This window comes from Porites lutea, chromosome 6 (assembly GCF_958299795.1).
Source record: "Porites lutea chromosome 6, jaPorLute2.1, whole genome shotgun sequence".
In the NCBI taxonomy this organism is placed as follows: Eukaryota; Metazoa; Cnidaria; class Anthozoa; order Scleractinia; family Poritidae; genus Porites; species Porites lutea.
In genome coordinates this window covers 29,104,783-29,125,899 of record NC_133206.1, presented here as the reverse complement: position 1 = coordinate 29,125,899, position 21,117 = coordinate 29,104,783, and the positions used below count along the sequence as shown (strand labels likewise).

The window sequence follows — 21,117 nt, the reverse complement described above, 5'->3', positions numbered from 1 at the left end:
TTACAGAAGGATTAGCAAACAATAACAACAACGACAACATAGAGGATATTACATGGCCACACGGGGATTCGAATTTTGTCTTCGAGTGCTGAAAGTATCTCTCACGAGTGAGCGAAGCGAACTAGTGAGAGATACTTTCAGCACGAGAAGATAAAACTCGTATCCCCAAGCGGCCATGTAATTTTCTGTTTATTTTATAGATACTGATGAAATTCCTACATAAAACACACCCTTTTTTTTGTTCGTTTTCGAAACAGCAAAATAGTGAAATTAAAGTGGTCACCTATCGCAAAATGCCCGCCACAAAAATGGTATGAAACTCGGATATAAAGTTATAAAGGAGAAATAAAGACAATAATTGGCTAATCATGTTAGTAACCATGGTGACACCAATATCCTCACACGTGAAAGATAAATCTCTATCTTCACTGCGCGCGATGAAGATATGATTTTTTAGTAAAAGGAAAAATCCTGATATTTCTTTATTATCTATATAATAAGATAATTTGTTTAACCACGTTATCGTCTAAGAACACAAGTGCTCGTTCAAAATACGAACGTGCATTAAATCTACATGTATAATAATAATATCAGGTATCAGGTATATATAAAAAAATAAATATATCATCTATCATCTATGTACACATGAATATAAAACAAAAAAGTTTTCTGGCACCAATCAGAAGGCAGAACGGCGGCGACCGTTTGGATCTGGTCTGGTAAGACATTGTCCCCAGGGGCTCTTCTCGCCGTTCTTTACTTTTCTTCGTGCCATATTTTTTCGCCCGTTTAGACTTTCCCTCGCCCCCACTATCTGCCCCTGGGTCTCCGAGGATGCCTCCTCCTCCTCCTCATGGAACTTGAATAACTCGATACAAAGCCTGTCAAACCAGTTAAACCACTTAAAAGTAGTACATGACCTTATCTTGATGAGATTCCCACGCATTTTTATTCATGAGATAAAAGGCTTTATATGATGTCATCAGCGTTAATGTTTTTAATAATGAGAATTCATTTCAAAAAAACTGAAACTTAATTTCATCCCTACTAAATTTTTATCACTTCCTTCTTGGTGTAAACTCAGAATACGTAACATTAGCATGCAAATGAAAGATATTAAAAGCGCGTCGACGCTTAAAGCCAGCACTTTTTTGAGCATTCAACATATTAACATAAATAAAATTGCCTCTCTGATACTGGTAAAAGCATCTCTTTAATGATTAACACATCGTACAGGTTGCCTTCCCCAGAGCCACGCGAGATTATGCGATTGCCTAGTCCCCAGGCTCATTGGTCCGCGGGCCAACGCCGGTAAACGAAAGGCATAGCAAGAAGGCCTGGAGCGTAAGCAATTCATGTTCTGTTGTACTCGTATTTGTTGTGTATAAGATGTGGCAAGATAGTTTTTTTAATAAACTGCTGTGGGTACTGACTACACTATAACATTTTGCATTTTGCCAAATAAAACAGGTCACAAAACAAAAATTTGAGGCATGTGTCAGAGGGGATTCGTTTTTGTTTTACGAAAAATGTTTCCTTTTGGCGTGAAAGCAAATCCACACGACCACATTTAAATGTTTTATAAAAAAAAGTTCTACCATCGTACTATGTAATATACCCGAAAAACCTAGCTTTGTTATTTATTTAGGGGTACAAGAACTTTATTGGTAAGTACTAACTGTAACTGAATAATGAAAGGCAAACGGCCGCGAAGTAAAGCTGGATCTTGGTTTTAGATCAGAATCGGTAAGGAGAATAACACCTAAAAGTAATTGTAAGCTGGCAGCCAAAAGACAGGGTATTATTTAATTGCCCAATATTTTGGGTAGACATTACTATCCTTCGTGACCTCCTTCGTCTGGGGCTGCAAAAAGCAATAATAAATTGTTATAACTAAGCGGTTGAAAAAAACAACAACGAACAGTCGATATTTTGCTTCTTCCATGAGTTGCTGGCAGAAAAGAAAAGAAAGTAACAAGAATCGGTGTGTCGAGAATTTTATTTACTGGGCTAAAAACGTATATTAACATAAACAGCAGTCAGCAGGTGTTTAAAATGGTTAGGGCCGCTTTGTTAAAAGAAGACAAATTGAGGTGATAATCAAAAATAGTAGAAAAATATTGTTGCTATAGTGAATATCATTATTTTATACCCAAGCATTATTGATGGTTATGGGGTTTCGTTCACTTTAACGAAACGGGTGTCCTAATGCATATTGCTATTTTGCTTTAGTAACGGATGAGCTGTTGGCAGGAAATCTAGGGAAAAGAAAATTAAAAATACGAATAACAAGAATCTATATGTGTCGTGAATTTTTATATACTGGGCTATAAAACATATATCAACATAAAAAGCAGTCAGGTGTTTAGAGTGATTAGGGACGCTCGTTTAAAAAAGACATGAGCTATAATCAAAACTATCCTAAAGAAAATTTTTCCTTAGTTGCAAGTTAGAATGGATATCTTTATTTTATACCTAATTATCATTGATATTTATGGGGCTCACTCAATCGAAACCTATCTCAACCAACCCAAAATTATAAACAAACCAGTTTGATATGCTTGGACTGTTAAGACTTCCTTTCTACAAGTAAACTCTATGCAAACGTCTGTCAAAGCTGGCCGCACATCGTGACGATTAGCAATTTAATTGATTAAAAATTAAAGGCCCTTGCCAAGTTTCTTTTTCCAGCCATCTGAATTAGGTTATTAATACCTCACATGTATTACGCTCTGCTAGGAAAATTTTGATGACTCAAGCATATTTGCATGCAGCTTAATGTATTGAATTTGCCGAATAGAGTGGTTTTCGTTTGAGTGTCGTAAAACCAAAACCAAAGTAATTACTCTGGCCAATCACATAGGACACAGACAATACATTGAACCAATCAAAACTCGAAGTAATTACATGTGGCTGACGCAAAGCGCGGGAAAATGCATGCGAGCGCGTCACAATTGGCTTTGGTTTTACTTCTGATTGGATGAAAAGGTGGCGCGAATCTTTTAAGCCAATCGCATCGTGTAGAAAGTGCAAAACCAATTACTTTTCGACACTCAAATGAAAACCGCTCTAATTGGAACTTACAGCGATGTTAATGAGGACAACGTCATACAGACTTGTTTCACCGACAACATATTAAGACCTAAAAAGTCATTAAAATGGCCCGTAAGTCGGTTTCACCTGGCTCATTATAGTTCGACTAATGTTTGTTTGAAAAACTAGACAACTTTGGTGAATCCTTTTTCCTCGTCTGGTACGACTAAAAACAGAATTAATTTTTTTTTCCTCAAAGTTTTGTGGAATTTAAAGTTAATAAAAATTGAAACAAGAAGAATTTACAAAGGTCATTTAATATCTCACATCCATAACAGACAACAAAATTACCGCAGCCCACAAAGTTTGATGTGTTTACCTACTGTTTTTAACTTCCTTTACCACTGAAAACTCATCAAAATCGTCAGTAAGTTAGTTTCAACAGGCTCATTAAAATTCGGTGTCAGCTTGAAAAACTTCATTGTTTTTGCTACTGACCCTGACTACAACTTTTAAGAACAAAATAAAACTCATCTCTTTTGTTTTTGTTTGAAACACGGACCGTGATAATTACAGGACGGTGTGAAAATTACAGAAGAATTAACAAACAAAATAACCGCGTCAAAGCACTTGCACTGAGATGGTCATGACGTTTTGGTGCAATTTCCCTCTATTACCCTAATTGAGTCCTAATTGTTGTAAACATGTGGATACCTTTTTTCAGCCATCTTAACCATACGCGTAGTCAGTACGTAGCGCATCTACACCTGATTGCAATGAACATGTCTTAGAAAAATGGTAAAGGAGAGATAAAAATAGAAAAAGCCAAATAGGAATTACAAGTTAGGCCTGCTAATGAATCTAGAAAGGAGTCAGAGAGTAGAGAGGGAGCATTTATTTGCTGCATAGGCGTATTGGGGGCATAGAAGCAAAGACAGTACGCGTATGTTGAAGATAAATTTACCATATTTAGTAGTTTAACGGTAAGCCTAATTAATTTCGATTTGTATTTCCATTTTTAATTTCAGTTCCTTTTAGCTGATTTAACTATGACAACGCTATTGCAATTAGGTGTATATATATCGCATGTCAAGTTGCCAATACGCCACCAACATATAAGACCTAAATTATTAAAATCATCCGTGAGTTTAAGTTTCACCTGTACAGTTACACCTGGCTCATCACAGTTCGGTCAGTTAGATTGAAAAAGTACCGAGACAACTTTGCTCGACTTTTCTTGGCCCTGTGAGCTTTCTTTTACGTTTAGTTAAACGTTTTTGCACGTTAGTGTGACTCTATGAATTACTTTTGATCATTATTTATTAATACGCGACAAATTAAGGTATATAGCCCGTTTAGGTAAATTGTTTTGACTGTAGAGATGTCGACATGATATCAGCTTTCACCCAAATTAAAATAGTGTGTATAAATGAAACTCTCACTTGCAGGTCAATGCGCCGAAGAGGAAAATGGCCCTCGAAAATTTTACTGAAGACGAAAACCATAGAACTGTCGAAGAACTGTTCTGCTCGGCTGAATTTGTCAGCAGTGTAGAGAGTGAGCTTATATTCTTTTCAGCTCTAAATATTTTTTTTTTCGTCACTGCATTTCTGGGGAACACTCTGATCCTAGTTGCTCTGCACAAGGAAACTTCACTTCATCCGCCGTCCAAACTCCTGTATCGTAACCTAGCGATAACTGATCTCTGTGTTGGTATCATTGTGGAGCCTTTGGCTGTGACTTATGGGACTTCTGTTGTGAAAGAAAGATGGGATATTTGCTATTACGCAGTTCGGGCAGGAACTTTCCCAAGTTTTATTTTCTGTTCAGTGTCTTTATTAACAGTGACTGCAATAAGCGTGGACAGACTTCTCGCGTTGTTGCTGGGGCTCGAATACAGAGAAGTTGTAACTTTTAGAAGAACATTTATAACTGTGACTAGTTTTTGGATTTTGTCCATCGTCGTTGTATCTACTGTGTTTTTGAATCTTCGTATAAGTTCATGGTATCTATGCATAAGTATAGCTTTGTGTCTGGTCACCACAATCTTCGCTTACGCAAAAGTTTTCGTTACCCTGCGTCATAACCAAATTCATGTTCAGAGCCATGCTGCTCAAGGACAACCGAGCCAAGCGATTCCACTGAACATAGCTCGATACAGAAAGGCAGTGTACAGTGCACTGTGGGTGCAGGGAACAATGGTTATTTGTTATCTGCCGTATGTTATAGTAGTAGCTTTGGCACTTTCTAGAGGGATGTCTTCATCCCTTCACCGTGCTTGGCAATTTACGGTTACTTTAGTGTATTCGAACTCGTCATTAAACCCGTTGTTGTACTGCTTGAAGATCAGAGAAGTAAGGCAAGCTGTAAAAGTAACATTAAGGCAACTTTTCTGTTGATCGAGTTAGCCTTCTACGCTTTCCATCTGTTGATTCCTGCTCTGATATTTAGCAGTTAACTGTAATGTATTGTATTGTAAGCTCATTTTAAGAAACAAGGCATATCAACTGTTTTTTCAAGGGAAACGTATATTGTTCCTGCTGGTTTAAAGATGTTATAGTTTTTATTTAGTGGCATGCAGTGTAAATGGCCTTACGAATAAACAGGTAACAAAGAAACAAATAGGATGGAATAGGATGTTGATTTATATTTAGTAATACAACAACTTTGCACGTTCATCACGTTTTTTTGTACATACTTCTTTGCCGTCGTTGCACGACTACGACGTGAAAGTTACTCATTTCACTTTTTTGGAGGACGTGAACGACTTCCTTTTTGTTTTCCTGAATTTCGAGACAATACAGTGTTTAATACGAATTCACCTCCAGAAAAAATTACCAACATTTGCCGAATATTAAACGAGATGGAATAAGTGCGACCAGTTGACTAAAGAGTAGATGGGCGGGTTTTATCAACAGAGGCGAATATAAAATTTCTCATAGTACTTCTGTATCCTTTTGAATATGTCCAGAGGCCGGCTTTTCATCGAATTTCCCAGCTTTAGATACCCGTAAAATTCGTCGCAGGGCAATGTTCTCCGTTACACTGAGCAGGAAGAAGCCATGTCCAGTTACAGCCGACCCCTCCCCTCTTTTAAAAAACAAATCTCTCTCTCCCTAGGGGAGGGTCGTCTGTACTCAGGCTATACTTTCTAGTAGGCCCAAACAGAACTCTAGTGTGTCAAGGTTTGGATTTTTCATTATAGAGGACCCCCAGCAAAGTTTTAAGATATCACGCTTGCAGCTCGTTAGAATAAGTTTGTTTCAGTCGTGGAACTGAGAAAAGTTAACATTTGACGTGCCCTCCAATGGGGTACATTTGTATATTAAAACTTCAAAACTCTTCGAATGTCAAAAAGGCCTTTTAAAAAGACCGTTCTCAACACGTTTCCGCCTTTTTAAGCGGAATTCATTCTATGCCTTATCAGTTATTCGTATATTTGTTAAGCCACGTGAGCTGTTTTACTTTATTGACGGTTTCCGATAGCACATGGACATGATTAAAAGGCGGCATTCTATAGCCCTTACTAGGAGCTATAGTAAAACGATAAAACAATACTAACTAACAATACAGTTTGATTAAGTATTATGGCTCTCGGTATTCCCCATTTTCAGTGACAAGTTTTGACCGTTACGCGGCAAAAATGAGTCACGTGACTAAGACTTAGAGTAGAAAAGCTCAGCAAATGAATGTAAACGTGGAAAGGAACCTGTTTGCGAAGTTTCACAAAGATGGAGGAGAGGAATGTTTCTCCTTGAAATGAAAATCCACCGAATTCGTGGTTGAGTCAAAGCCTTAATACACATGAGAAGGAGAAGAGTGGCTCCATCAAATGACTTTCATATCTCTTTATAGGAAAATAAGAAGAAATGTCTATGTAATTTAAAGTTGGATAAATTAAAATTTTCACAGAATGACTAATGAGATCTATTGATTGTCTCGAACATCAAAACATCGCTCGTTGCACCACAGGTGTTGGAGTCCTAAAAGATAGGCTTCGTCGAATAATTTCATCGCTCAAGACTAATTTTTTTTTTCCCCTTAAGGGAAGAGCTGAGAATAATTAAGTATTTAAATTTCAGTCTCAATTAAAGACGCAAGACATTCTACACCTCCTGTGTTGACTTTACCAATGGTCAAGTTTTATTGCGTGGGCCGGCTGCAACGTTGGCTAATAGCTTAAGCCTGAAAAAAAGTATCCCTTTTTGGTGAAGCCTTTCCCATCAAACGATAAAGTACACTCTTCCCCGTGGCTTATACCGGAACTGAGCTGCTATAAAAATTGAGACATCCGTCAAAACTTCTGATCAGTGAAGTAGAAATAATTGAGGCGCAAAAACCACTTTTTTATCAAAATGTAATATGAGGCAATTACTTTTTTTGAAAAAATGCTTAATTTAAGATGAAGGATCACCGGAGGGGTTATAGCCTGTTTAGGTGTTCAGATATTGGGACGACGACATGAGGCTAGAAGAGGTTCGTAAAGATCCAAAAAATGATCCACTGTAAACAAAGGCCTTCTAATGCTTGCTAACGTTTTCTAAGACACTCAGTTTTGTCAGGAAAAATGCAAATGTTAGTGACTGTGTAATTAATGCTCAGGAAATTAGTTATTAAAACAGGGTACCCTCTCTAAGAGATAGGCAGGTGGGCAGTAATAGTTCGTTTTTTTAGGAGTGAACAAAAGCCCACGTTCCATATATTAAAATTCTAACATGACTCTGAGACTCCGAGACTCCGAGACTCCGAGACTCCAAAACTCCGAGACTACGACACTCCAAAACTGCAGGTTTTTTTACGACTCCATTGTCCCGCAATTCCCGGAAGAGATTTGAGCACAAAGAACACCAAACCAAATATAGAAAAATGACCAGAAAGCCTCGAAGTCATGTTAGAATTTTAATATATCGCATGTGGGCCATTGTACTGTATGTCGATCATCTAATTTCACGAGACCTCTAATAGTTTTCTGTCTCGTTGCAGGTTCATAAGACCTGCTTGTTTTTGTTAAAAGGGGTGGTTATAAACAGTTATGAAACAAGAAAGATTAAGAACTTTTAATTAAAAACAGCGTGCGTTTACCTGATTAGCTCTCTGACAAGATAATGCAACCAATTGGTGAAAATAGAATATTAAATACCTATTTTCTCCAAAGACCCCTTAGGTCTGAACAGGGTTAAAATACCAGGTATTAATATCGGCGGGAATTAACATATCCGTAATATATAAGAAACGAGTGTTATTCATGTTACATCTTATGATATAATAAGACTAATAACAGACACCAAACTTAACAAAATTAAACTCAGCTCTGTTTTGTTTTCGTTAGAAACAGGATCGTGATGCTTTACAGATTGAAGAATTAGCAGCGTCAATACCTAGCCTTGGCTAATTACATTTAACTTTAAAGATGAAGGAATGTTATTCTTCCTCATTGACATCCCGCATTTTATATAAGAGTGATATATAAATGAAGGGTTTGCTTCCCCTAAGATGTTCATGATGTTTTCGTACGTTTTCCCTTTCATCAAAACGGACCCAAAATTAAGCGTTACCCTAATTGAGTCTCAATTGTTTTAAACATGTGGATATCTTTTTTCAGCCATTTTAACATGCGTGGTCAGTACGTAAAGCAAATATACCTAATTACAATAACGTTGTCTTAGAAAAATTTAATTGGGAAGGAGTGGTGGCTAAAGCTTACATTAAACCTTAAAAAATCTTGAGTTATTGGAATTTCCTTGAAATTACTGCGATATGTCACGTTGCCATGTAATGCGCCGCCAACAAAAAAAGTTATTTAAATCAACGGCGAGTTTAGGTTTCACCTGTGACATAACACCTGGCTCATCATAGTTCGGTCAGTTAGACTGAAGACCCTTTTTTGTATGTTAATGCTTTTTGCAAATTGTTTCTGACCAATAATTCTGAAACTGATGCGGCAAAATGAAAAAGGGAATTACAATGCCGATGCCCGTTTAGTCAAATAGTTGCCGTGACTTGAAAGATAACAAATTGATACTCTGTATCTCCTTTCACCCAAATTAAGATTCTGAGTATTTATATAAAACACTCAATTGTAGGTCATTGCGTCTCAGAGGAGTAGTATGGCACTGACAAATTTCACCGAAGATGAAAATCAGAAAAAAGTCGCTGAACTGTACTGCTCGGCTGAACTATTCAGAGGTGTAGATGGCGAACTTATCTTCCTCTCAGCTCTAAACGTTTTCCTGTCCATTGCAGCATTTCTGGGGAACACTCTGATCCTAGTTGCCCTACGCAAGGAAACTTCGCTTCATCCGCCGTCCAAACTCCTGTATCGTAACCTGGCGATAACTGATCTCTGTGTTGGTATAGTTACAGAGCCTTTGTTTGTGACTTATTGGACTTCTGTTGTGAACCGAAGATGGGATATTTGCCACTACACGAGGCTGGTACTATTTTTCTCAGGTTCTACTTTGTGTTATGTGTCTTTATTGACACTGACCGCTATAAGCGTGGACAGACTTCTCGCCTTGTTGCTCGGGCACAGATACAGACAAGTTGTAACTTTGAAACGAACACATATAGCTGTAACTGGTTTTTGGATTTTGTCCATTGTAGGAGCATCTACAACCCTTTGGAATACTCTTATAACTTTATGGTTTCAACCCATCTTTGTAGCTCTTTGTCTAATGACCACAATGTTCGCTTACACAAAAATTTTTCTCTCTCTGCGTCAAAATCAAATTCGTGTTCAGAACCATGTTGCTCAAGGACAACCGAGCCAACCAATCCCATTGAACATAGCTCGATACAGAAAGGCAGTGTACAGTGCACTGTGGGTGCAAGGAACATTGGGTATTTGTTATCTTCCATATAACATAGCCGTCTTTTTGACACCTCGGAGAGGGATGCCTTTATCGATTTACCTTGCCAGGAATTTCACAGTTAGCATGGTTCTCTTAAACTCGTCATTAAACCCGTTGCTGTACTGTTGGAAAATCAGAGAAGTAAGGCAAGCTGTAAAGGAAGCATTAAGGCAACTCTTCTGTAGATCGAGTTAGTTTTTTTACGGTTTCCATCCGTTGATTCGTGCTCTATTTAAAACTTGCTTTCAAGGTAAAATTATCTGGATTTAACGCAGTTAACGTTATCACTGTAAATGTATTGTATTGCATTTTATTGTTGCTGTACTGTTGGAAGGTCAGAGAAATAAGACAAGCTGTAAAAGAAACGTTAAGGCAACTCTCCTGTTGATCGAGTTAGTTTTCTGAGCTTCTCATTCCAGCTCTCTCTTGCCAGCGCTTAATTCTACTTGAATCCTGGTTGATATTAAGCGATTTTTAACTGTAAGTATACTATACTGAAAGCATATTTTATGACGGCATGTAATCTGTTCTGTAGGGGAAGTATATTATTTTTGGTCTAAAAATCCAAAGGTGTTATCTTTATTGTTTAGTGACATGAAGTGTAAACAACATGCAAGAGCTTGTTCATTTACGAATAAAGAGCTAATAAAGAAATATTGTTCAAGGGCTCCTTTCCTTTGTCTCTTCTTCTTCATTGTTTCCAATTCCAAAAATCTCTTAATTTCATCCCTACTAAATTTCTATCTGTTCTTTCTTGGTGTAAACTTACAAATAAGTAACATTAGGATGCAAATGAAAGATACTGAAAGGGCACATATTAACATTGCCTAAAAACATTTGCTTAATGATTAACACCTACGGGTTACCCTCCCCTGAGCCCCTCGAGGTTATGCGATTGCCTAGTCCCCAGGTTCATTAATCCGCGGGGCCTACGTCACCGAAATGCATTGACCGAGAACGCCTAGGAAGACGCTGGACATGGCAACCTCGTCTCCAGGGCGCTTTTCTCTGGCTTTGGGAGTGGGGCAAGATAGTTGTGCCTTAGTAAACTACTGTGGGTATTGACTACACAATAACATTTTACATTTTGCCGAAACACGGTCACAAAAGAAAAATTGTAGCATGTGTCAGAGGGCGCTCGTTTTTGTTTACGAAAAATGTTTCCTTTTGGCGTGAAAGCAAATCCACGCGACCGCATTTAAATGTTTTGCAAGAAAGTGCCACCATCGTACTATGTAATATACCCGAAAAACCTAGCTTTATTATGAGGGGGGTACAAGAACTTTATCGGTAAGTACTAACTGTTAAATACTTGGACAAACGACGGCGAAGTAAAACCGGATCTTGGTGTTGATCAGGATCAGTAATGAGAATAAAACGTAAAGTCAAATGCAAGCTGGCAGCCAAAAGATAGGGTATTATTTAATTGCCCGATATTTTGGGTAGACAATACTATCCTTCGTCTGGGGCTACAAAAAGCAATAATAAATTCTTTTAAATAAGCGGTTGAAAAAAAAAAACAACAACAACAAACAGTCGATACTTCGCTTCCTCCATGAGTTTTTGGAAGAAAATCAAAAGTACGAATAACAAGAATCTGTGTGTCGAGAATTTATTTGCCGGACTAAAAGGTATATTAACATAAAAAGCAGCCAGCAGGTGTTTAAAATGGTTAGGGCCGCTTTGTTAAAAGAAGACAAATTGAGGTGATAATCAAAATTAGTAGAAAAATATTGTTGCTATAGTGAATATCATTATTTTATACCCAAGCATAATTGATAGTTATGGGGTTTCGTTCACTTTAACGAAACGTGTGTCCTTATGGATATTGCTATTTTGCTTTTTTAACGGATGAGCTGTTGGCAAGAAATCTAGGGAAAAGAAAATTAAAAACACGAATAGCAAGAATCTATATGTGTCGTGAAATTTTATGTACTGGGCTATAAAACATATATTAACATAAGAAGTAGTCAGGTGTTTCAAATGATCACGGATGCTAAGCAGGCTAAGTTTTAAAAAAAGACATAAGCTATAATCAAAACTATTCTAAAGAAAATTTTTCTTAGTTGCAAGTTAGAGTGGATATCTTTATTTTATACCTAATTATTATTGATAGTTATGGGGCTCACTCAATCGAAACCTATCTCAACCGGCCCAAAAATTATAAACAAACCAGTTTGGCATCTTTGGACTGTTAAGACTTCCTTTCTACCAGAAAACTCTTTGCAAATGTCTGTCAAAGCTGGCCGCGCACGAATTAGCAGTTTAATTGTTGAATAATTAAAGGCCCTTTCTAAGTTTCTTTTTCCAGTCATCTGAAGTCGGTTAATAACTCACATGTATTACGCTCTGCTAGGAGACTCGAGCATATTTGTATGCAGCTTGTGTTGAATTGACCGAATTACTGGAACTTACAGCGATGTTAAGGAAGAAAACGTCATGCAGACTTGTCTCACCGACAACATATACCTAAAAAGTCATTAAAATGGTCCGTAAGTCAGTTTCACCTGACTCATTATAGTTCGACTAATGTTTGTTTGAAAAACTAGACAACTTTGCTGTATCCTTTTTCCTCGTGTGGTACGACTAAAAACAGAATTAATTTTTTTCGTCAAAGTTTTGTAGAAAAAGTTGATAAAAATTAAAACAAGAAGAATATACCAAGGTCCGCATTATCGCACATCCATAACAAACAACATTACCGCAGCCCACACAGTTTGATGTGTTTGCTGACTGTCAAGACTTTCTACACTACTGAAAACTCATTAAAATCGTCAGTGAGTTAGTTTCAACAGGCTCATTACAGTTCGGTGTCAGCTTGAAACACTTCATTGTTTTTGCTAAACCCTGACTACAGCTTTTAAGAACAAAATAAAACTCATCTCTTTTGTTTTTGTTTGAAACACGGATCGTGATAATTACTCGAGAATTAGCAAATAAAATAACCGCGTCAAAACACTTGCACTGAGATGGTCATGACGTGTTCGTACGATTTCCCTTTACCCCGAGTGTTAATTGTTGTAAACACGTGGATATCTTTTTCCAGCCATCTTAACCATACGCGTAGTCCGTAAAAGCGCATATACACCTGATTGGAATCAACATGTCTCAGAAAAATGGTAAAGGGGAAATTTGAGATTTGACATTTTCCCCGCATTTTATTCATGAGATAAAGACAAAAGGCTATATATGACGTCATCAGCGTTAATGTTTTCAATAATGAGATTTCATTTCGACAAAACTGAATCTCTTAATTTCATCCCTACTAAATTGTTATCACTTCTTTCTTGGTGTAAACTCAGAATAAGTAACATTAGCATGCAAATGAAAGATATTAAAAGCGCATCGACGTTTAAAAAAAGCACTTTAGGAGCATTCAACATATTAACATAAATAAAATGGCCTCTCTGATACTGGTAAAAGCATCTCTTTAATGATTAACACATCCTACGGGTTGCCCTCCCCAGAGCCCCACGAGGTTATTGGATTGGCTGGTCCCCAGGCTCATTGGTCCGCGGGGCCAACGTAAACAAAACACATAGCACGAAGGCCTGGGACGTAAGCAATTCAAGTTCTGTTGCACATGTATTTGTTGTGTATAAGATGTGGCAAGATATAATTGTTTTAGTAAATTTCTGTGGGTATTGACTACACAATAACATTTTGCCAAACTAAAAAAATTAAAACATGTATTTACGCTCTGCTAGGAAAATTCTGATGACTCAAGCATATTTGCATGCAGCTTGTGTTGCTGGATCTTACAGCGATGTTAATGAAGAAAACGTCACGTAGACTTGTTGCACCGACAACAGTCCGGGCCACAACCAGATCTGGATATGTGATGACGTCACCCACATTTGCAAAATGGCGCCCACGCCGAGAAACACGAGGGAAGGTCACTTCCAGGCTCTTTGCTGCGCCTAGAAGTGTCTTTTCCCCATACTACTTTGAGAGCTGTGACTTTAGACAATGAGAAATCAGGGGTGTGAAGAAAAAATGCCGTCCGATGAACGTTTGTGTGTTCTTGGGAGGTAAAAAGACCGAACACGAGAGTCGGGAGAGTTTCAGCTCAAAGAAATGTTGGACAAGGCGCAAGACATCTGAAAAAAGAAGGTGAGTTTCAATTTTCTGATCCTTGAAAAAATGTTTTGTAATCTACATAAAATTTGCTTGTTGGTGGTAGTCTTTTTCGTGTAGTGCATAGCGAATTCAAATAGTGCTGTGCTTTGGAAGATGCAACAGTCAGTTGCGCCGTTCACGTGCCGGTTTTCATTGTAACGCCATGTTTATTTTATGTTATCTTGCAGTCGGATGAAAAAGCAAAAGCACCTTGTTTTTGTGGCAAAAAGATGCCGCCGGTTTGTTCGTGGAGAACCGTAACCATGGACTTGCCTGATCACAAAGTGGCAATAACAAAACAGTTCAAACACTGTTAAGCTTATTCAAAAGCTATTATCAAGGAAGGGAATACGCGCTCCAGTCAGAAGACTCACATTTATAGAAAAACACCAAGCTGGAGTCTACTGAGTCATAATGCATTTCTCCATAGTTGATGCAGCTTCAGTTAAAACTGCAGTTAATTCTTATAATTTTGTATCTGTTAATCACTATCTGTGATAATTTAACATCCTGCAAAGAAAACTCATGAGCTGGGCCCCGCGTGATACAACATTGCAAAAAAAAAAAAAAAAAATTATTTACATTCACGGACTAACAAAAATCGCTTAGTTATTCAGATCCAGAAGGCACTTTGGAGAAAATCAGAACCCTTATTCAGCCGCAATAAAATGCTTTACGCTTCAAAAACTGAGGTCACAGAAAATGCTGAAAATCCTTCAGACCAGATACAAAAAAACCACAGTAAATCGATATGTGTGCCGTAATGATCTCTCAGTGTGAAACAAGCGGCTAAATTCACAATTGCTCAGTAAAAATGGGGTACAACCTTCCAGATCATAACCTACCCAACAGAAGAAAAAAACTTAATTGGAACGAGCAGCATTTTTGCATGAGGTAAAAATCGTGTAGGCCACACAGTTTGACAGTTTTTTTTGTCAGTGAGTTAGTTTCAACAGGCTCATTAAAGTTCGGTGTCAGCTTGGAAAACTTCACTGTTTTTGCTAAACCCTGACTACAACTTTTAAGAACAAAATAAAACTCATCTCATTTGTTTTTGTTTAAAACACGGATCGTGATAATTACGGAAGAATTAGCAAATAAAATAAACTCGTCAAAGCACTTGCACTGAGATGGTCATGACGTTTTCGTGCGTTTTTCCCTTACCCTAATTGAGTGCTAACCAGCCATCTTAACCACACGCGTGCACTGGTCACCCAGCCGGCATCTACACCTGATTGCAATGAATTTGTCTTAGAAAAATGGTATAATTAAAAGGGAAATGAAAATAGAAAAAGCCAAATAGGCGTTTTGGGGGCATAGAAGCAAAGACAGTAGGCGTATGTTGAAAATAAAAAACGGCAAGCCTAATTAATTTCGATTTGTTTTTTTGCATTTTTAATTTCAGTTCCTTTCCTCTGATTTAACTATGACAACGCTATTGCAATTAGGTCTACATGTATCGCTTAACTTCTGGGAAGGAGTGATTGCTCAAGCTTATAGTAAACTTTAAAAAATCTTGAGTTATCGGAATTTCCTTCAAATTACTGCGATGTCAAGTTGCCAATGCGCCGCCAACATAAGACCTAAAAAGTTAGGAAAATCATCCGTGAGTTTAAGTTTTACCTGTGACATAACACCTGGCTCATCATAGTTCGGTCAGTTAGATTGCTCGACCTTTCTTGGCCCTGTGAGCTTTCTTTTACGTTTAGTTAATAGATTTTGCACGTTTCTGACTCTATAAATTATTTCTGATCATTATTTATTAATACGCAACAAATTAACGTTTATAGCCCGTTTAGGTAAGTAGTCTTGACTGTAGAGACGTCGAAATGATATCAGCTTTGACCCAAATTCAAATTGTATATATAAATAAAACTCTCACATGCAGGTCATTGCGCCGAGGAGGAAAATGGCCCTGAAAAATTTTACTGAAGACGAAAACCATAAAACTGTCCAAGAACTGTACTGCACGGCTGAATTTGTCAGAGGTGTAGATGGCGAGCTTATATTCCTTTCAGCTCTAAATATCTTTTTTTCCGTCACTGCATTTCTGGGGAACACTCTGATCCTAGTTGCTCTGCACAAGGAAACTTCACTTCATCCGCCGTCCAAACTCCTGTATCGTAACCTAGCGATAACTGATCTTTGTGTTGGTATCATTGTAGAGCCTTTGTTTGTGACTTATTGGACTTCTGTTGTGAAAGAAAGATGGGATATTTGCTATTACGCACTTTGGGCAGTAACTTACTCAGGTTTTATTTTGTGTACAGTGTCTTTATTAACATTGACTGCAATAAGCGTGGACAGACTTCTCGCCTTGTTGCTGGGGCTCAGATACAGACAAATTGTAACTTATAGAAGAACATGTATTTAACTGTGACTGGTTTTTGGTTTTTTTCCATCGTCGGTGCATCTACTCTCTTTATGAATCGTCGTATACGTTCATGGTATCAATACATAGGTACTGCTTTGTGTCTGGTCACCACAATCTTCGCCTATGTAAAAATTTTCGTTACTCTGCGTGATAACCAAATTCATGTTCAAAGCCATGTTGCTCAAAGACAAACGAGCCAAGCAATTCGATTGAACATAGCTCGATACAGAAAGGCAGTGTACAGTGCACTGTGGGTGCAGGGAACATTGGCTATTTGTTATCTTCCATATAATGTAGCGGTAGTTTTGACACCTCGGAGAGGGATGCCTACCTTGCCAGGAATTTCACATTTTGCATGGTTCTCTTAAACTCGTCATTAAACCCCTTGCTGTACAGCTGGAAGATCAGAGAAGTGAGGCAAGCTGTAAAAGAAACAATAAGGCAACTCTTCTGTCGATCGAGTTAGTTTTCTAAGCTTTTCATCTGTTGATTCGTGCTTAAAACTTGCTTTGAAGGTGAAATTAATTATAACTGCATTTAACGCATTTAACTGTAAATATATTGTGATTGAGGGTAAGCCGCTTACGATAAGGCATATCAGCTGTTTATTTAAGGGAAACGTATATTATTTCTGCTGGTTTAAAAATGTTATGGTTGTTATTTAGTGGTATGAGAAGTGTAAACGGCCTTACGAATAAATAGATAGCAAAGAAACGACTATAGGATTTCGGTCAATATGCTCAGTATTAGCGATACAACAACTTTGCTCATTCATCACACTTTTTTGTACATTCCTCTGCCGTTGTTGCACGACTACGACGTGAAAGTGCCTTATTGATCATGTTTTTTTGAGGACGTGACCAAAGGAAAGCGACTGAATTGTGGATACAGTGTTTAAGAATTCACCCTTGAAAAAATTGCCAACATTTGTACGAATAGAACGAGACGGAATAAGTGCGACCAACTGACTAAAGACTGGCGGGTTTTTTTTCTTTACAATCAGTATTCGGTTGGTCGCGCTCTCATTTTTCGTGGATGGGTGGGGGGGGGGGGGGGGGGGTAAGCTTGAGGGATGTGCTAATACCGCAATACCGCACAGAAGAATATAAGACAACGGAAAACCGGACTGAAATTACCTAACAATTTCTAAATACCGCAAACCGCTTGGTTTTGTAAAACGGCAATACCGCAACTTAAAAATAACAATTTCCCCGAATCGCATCACCGCAAACCCTTACATCCCCCTCCCGGGTAAAGGCCCTAACAGTCGGTATAATCGAATGCTGCCTTCTAGCTTCCTCAGTTGGTTATTTACGGGTCTAAAAGGAGATGAAAATGCTTCGAGGGCATCCCCCATCTCTTGCCCGCGGCTTATACCGGCACTAAGCTGCCATAAAAATTGAGAAATCCTTCAAAACTTCTGATCAGTAAAGTAAAAATAATTGAGGCGCCAAAACCGCTTTTTTTTTCAAAATGTAATATGAGGCAATTACTTTTTTTAAAAAAAATGTTTAATTTAAGATGAAGGGTCACCCTGTTTAATAACTAATTTCCTGAGCATTAATTACACAGTCACTAACATTTGCATTTTTCCTAACAAAACTGAGTGTCTTTGAAAACGCTAGCAAGCATTTGAAGGCCTTTGTTTACAGTGGATCATTTTTGGGATCTATACGATCCTCTTCTATAGCCTCATGTCGTCGTTCCAAAATCTGAACACCTGTAAAGGCTATAGCCCCTCCGGTACCCTTGTGTAAGAGATAGGCAGGTGGGCAGTAATAGTTTTTTTTTTTAAGAGTGAACAAAAGCCCACGTTCAATATTTTAAAATTCTAATATGACTCTGAGACTCCGAGGCTTAAGGGTCAAAACTGCAGTTTTTATTTCAGTTTTTTTTCCCGTTTCCGACTCCATTGTTTCGCAATTCCCAGAAGAGATTTGAACACAAAAAACACCAAACCAAATATAGAAAAATGACCAGAAAGCCTCGAAGTCATGTTAGAATTTTAATACATCGCACGTGGGCCATTGTACTGTATATCGATCATCTCATTGCACGAGACCTCTAATAGTTTTCTGTCTCGTTGCAAGTTCATAAGACAGTTTATGCCCGCTTGTTAATTTTTGTTAAAAGGGGTGGTTATAAACAGTTATAAAACAAAAAGGATTAAGAACTTTTAAAATAGCGTGCGTTTAGCTAATTAGCTAATTAGCTCTCTGCCAATACTTCGCTGCCATGGTAACGTCCTATCCAGACAGACACGTCACGACGAGTTTAAAAGGTTCTTAGGTAATTTTTGGGAAAAGTCGCTAAGTTTGGTGCTTATAGCGTGAAAGGTTTTAAAGTTGAATGGGTGTGTGTGTGTGTATGTGTGTGTGTGTTTGGGGCGGGGGGGAGGGGGATGGATGGACACAGGATTAAAATACCAGGAGTTAATATCGGCGGGAATTAACATGATCGTAATTCATGTTACATCTTTAGATATATATAATAGCAGACACCAAACTTACTGCAGCCGACACAGCTTGACGCGTTTGCCGACTGTTAAGACTTCCTTTACTACTGAAAACTCATTAAAATCATCGGAGACTACGTTAGTTTCACCAGGCTGGCAGTGGTAAAAGTAAAGTTAGCGTCAGCTTGAAAAACTTCTCAACTTTTGCTAAACATCTCTTCCCCTTGTGACAACTTCAAAGAACAAAATTACACTCAGCTGTTTTGTTTTTGTTAGAAACAGGATCGTGATGCTTAACAGATTGAAGAATTAGCAGCGACAATACCTAGCCTTGGCTAATGACATTTAAGTTGATAAAATAAAAATTAAAAAAATAACTTTGAACATGAGGAAATGTTTTTCCTCCTCATTTATCCCGCATTTTACAGAAGAGTGATATATAAATGAAGGGTTTGCTTGCACTAAGATTTTCATGATGTTTTCGTCCGTTTTCTTTTTTTCATCATAGCGGACCCAAAATTAAAAGTTACCCTTATTGCGTCCGTAATTATTGTAAACATGTGGGTATCTTTTTCCAGCCATTTTAACACACGTGGTCAGTACGTAAGGCAATTATACACCTAATTGCAATAAACGTTTTCTTAGAAAAATTTAATTGGAAAGTAGTGGTGGCTCAAGCTTACATTAAACTTTAAAAAATCTTGAGTAATTGGAGTTTCCTTGAAATTACTGCGATCTCACGTTGCCAATGCGCCGCCAAGATAAGACCTAAAAAGTTTAATTCAAATCATCCGCGAGTTTATTAGTTTCACTTGTGACATAACACCTAGCTGATCATAGTTCGGTCCATGAGGACCCGCATACGACTTTTTTTTGTACACCACAGGACGCTGGCGTTGTTAAGGACGCTAGGGTTTGAGTGACAAGCAATAAGCTTCCTACTGCGAAAAGCAATTAGTTTCTTTACCGTTTGGTCCAATCATCAGTGGTCAGTCATTCGATAAGCGTCAATTTTTTTAACAAGATTAAGGCGGCATCTGGCGATAGAGTAATTGAGAAGAGATTACAATTTAACATAAGCCAGAGATTTGCGTTCTTAGCTCACGAGTTATCCAGAATAATCGCGCGTGGCCTACGACTCAAGCGTTGTTTTTCTGGTCTTTTCCAGTATTCAGTAAAATGTAGCGTAGTTCCATATTGTATTGAATGTACGTATTGAAGGTCGCAGAACACAAATAGAATCGGGCGAATGTTGCTAGGTAAAAGCGTTGATTCAAAATCTTTATTATGTTAAACCCGCACTCCTTGAACACACAGCATACTACTCATCGTAAAGGAAAGATGGATGCCAAAGCAGATTGCAATCATTGATCTCCGAGGCTTTGTGTGGGCAGATTCAACGAATTTCTTTGGCGTGAGCTTGCTAAACTGCAGTTTCCGCAGTGAATCGCGTGTCACGCAAGCGCTGGTGTGTTGTGTTCGTATGATGGAATCTTGTACATTCAACGCACTATAGTTAAAAATTTAACCAAAACAATGGAAATAATAATTGACTTTTTCTTTATATGGAAGTAGTGTGACATTATGATTTGACCTCTGATCGAATACATGTAAAGCCGGCATTGCATTCTTGAGATGAACGTAAAGGACGGTGTGTGCGTCTTTCGATTTATCACATTACGAGAAGAAGACGGTCTTCCTATGCCTTCAAAATGTTTCTGAGCCTAACGATATTACGACAAACGTGTAAGTAGTAATATTCATCGGCAGTCTGGTAGGCATTTTGATGTTGAAAACGTTAGATCTTCTAATCCGTCTGCATTTGTTTGGTGACTATTATGCATGATCTGCTGCTAATGATGTAAAGCGTGTGCAAACGGGCTACATAAAAAATTTCGGTTATTTAATGACGACGGGTTGCGGAATACTATTGTTACTAGATGAAGATGTCATAGTAGAGGCAGAAAACACAGAGACCAAGCGATCAAATGGATTCGGTCGAATAGTGAAATCGTTATCCCGCCAAAACGTGTCCAAAGCCCGCCAAAAATTACCAAATCTCGCCTCTTCCGCTATTTAACTCTTTATTCAGTCAAGAAAAAGCTATGTATTGCCGGATTTTAGAAAATTAGGTATGGGAGTGGAAATCATTGTTAACATGTTTCAAGGGTGACTATTTTTTTAAAAAAAGACAAGGCGTACGGCGAGTTTTATTGTAATTCCATGGTGTTCCAAACTCCTAAGTGCGATTTTTAAAGCAACAGAAACACTAGGTGGCACGCCCG

The 21,117-nt window shown here is 38.0% G+C and overlaps 2 protein-coding genes and 1 pseudogene across 2 annotated transcripts; all 3 read left to right on the top strand.

Moving 5' to 3' along the window:
• The first annotated feature begins 4,502 nt into the window (after positions 1–4,502).
• On the top strand, positions 4,503–5,432 carry LOC140942138 (adenosine receptor A3-like). Its single transcript, XM_073391111.1, has 2 exons — positions 4,503–5,052; positions 5,263–5,432. Exons 1-2 carry the CDS (start codon positions 4,503–4,505, stop codon positions 5,430–5,432), a joined length of 720 nt encoding a protein of 239 aa, XP_073247212.1.
• A 3,708-nt stretch (positions 5,433–9,140) lies between these two features.
• LOC140942137 (prolactin-releasing peptide receptor-like) lies at positions 9,141–10,079 on the top strand. Its single transcript, XM_073391110.1, has one exon. The coding sequence runs from the start codon at positions 9,141–9,143 to the stop codon at positions 10,077–10,079; it is 939 nt and encodes a 312-aa protein (XP_073247211.1).
• Positions 10,080–15,912: 5,833 nt separating this feature from the next.
• On the top strand, positions 15,913–16,843 carry LOC140942135 (melanocyte-stimulating hormone receptor-like; annotated as a pseudogene).
• Positions 16,844–21,117: the final 4,274 nt, after the last annotated feature.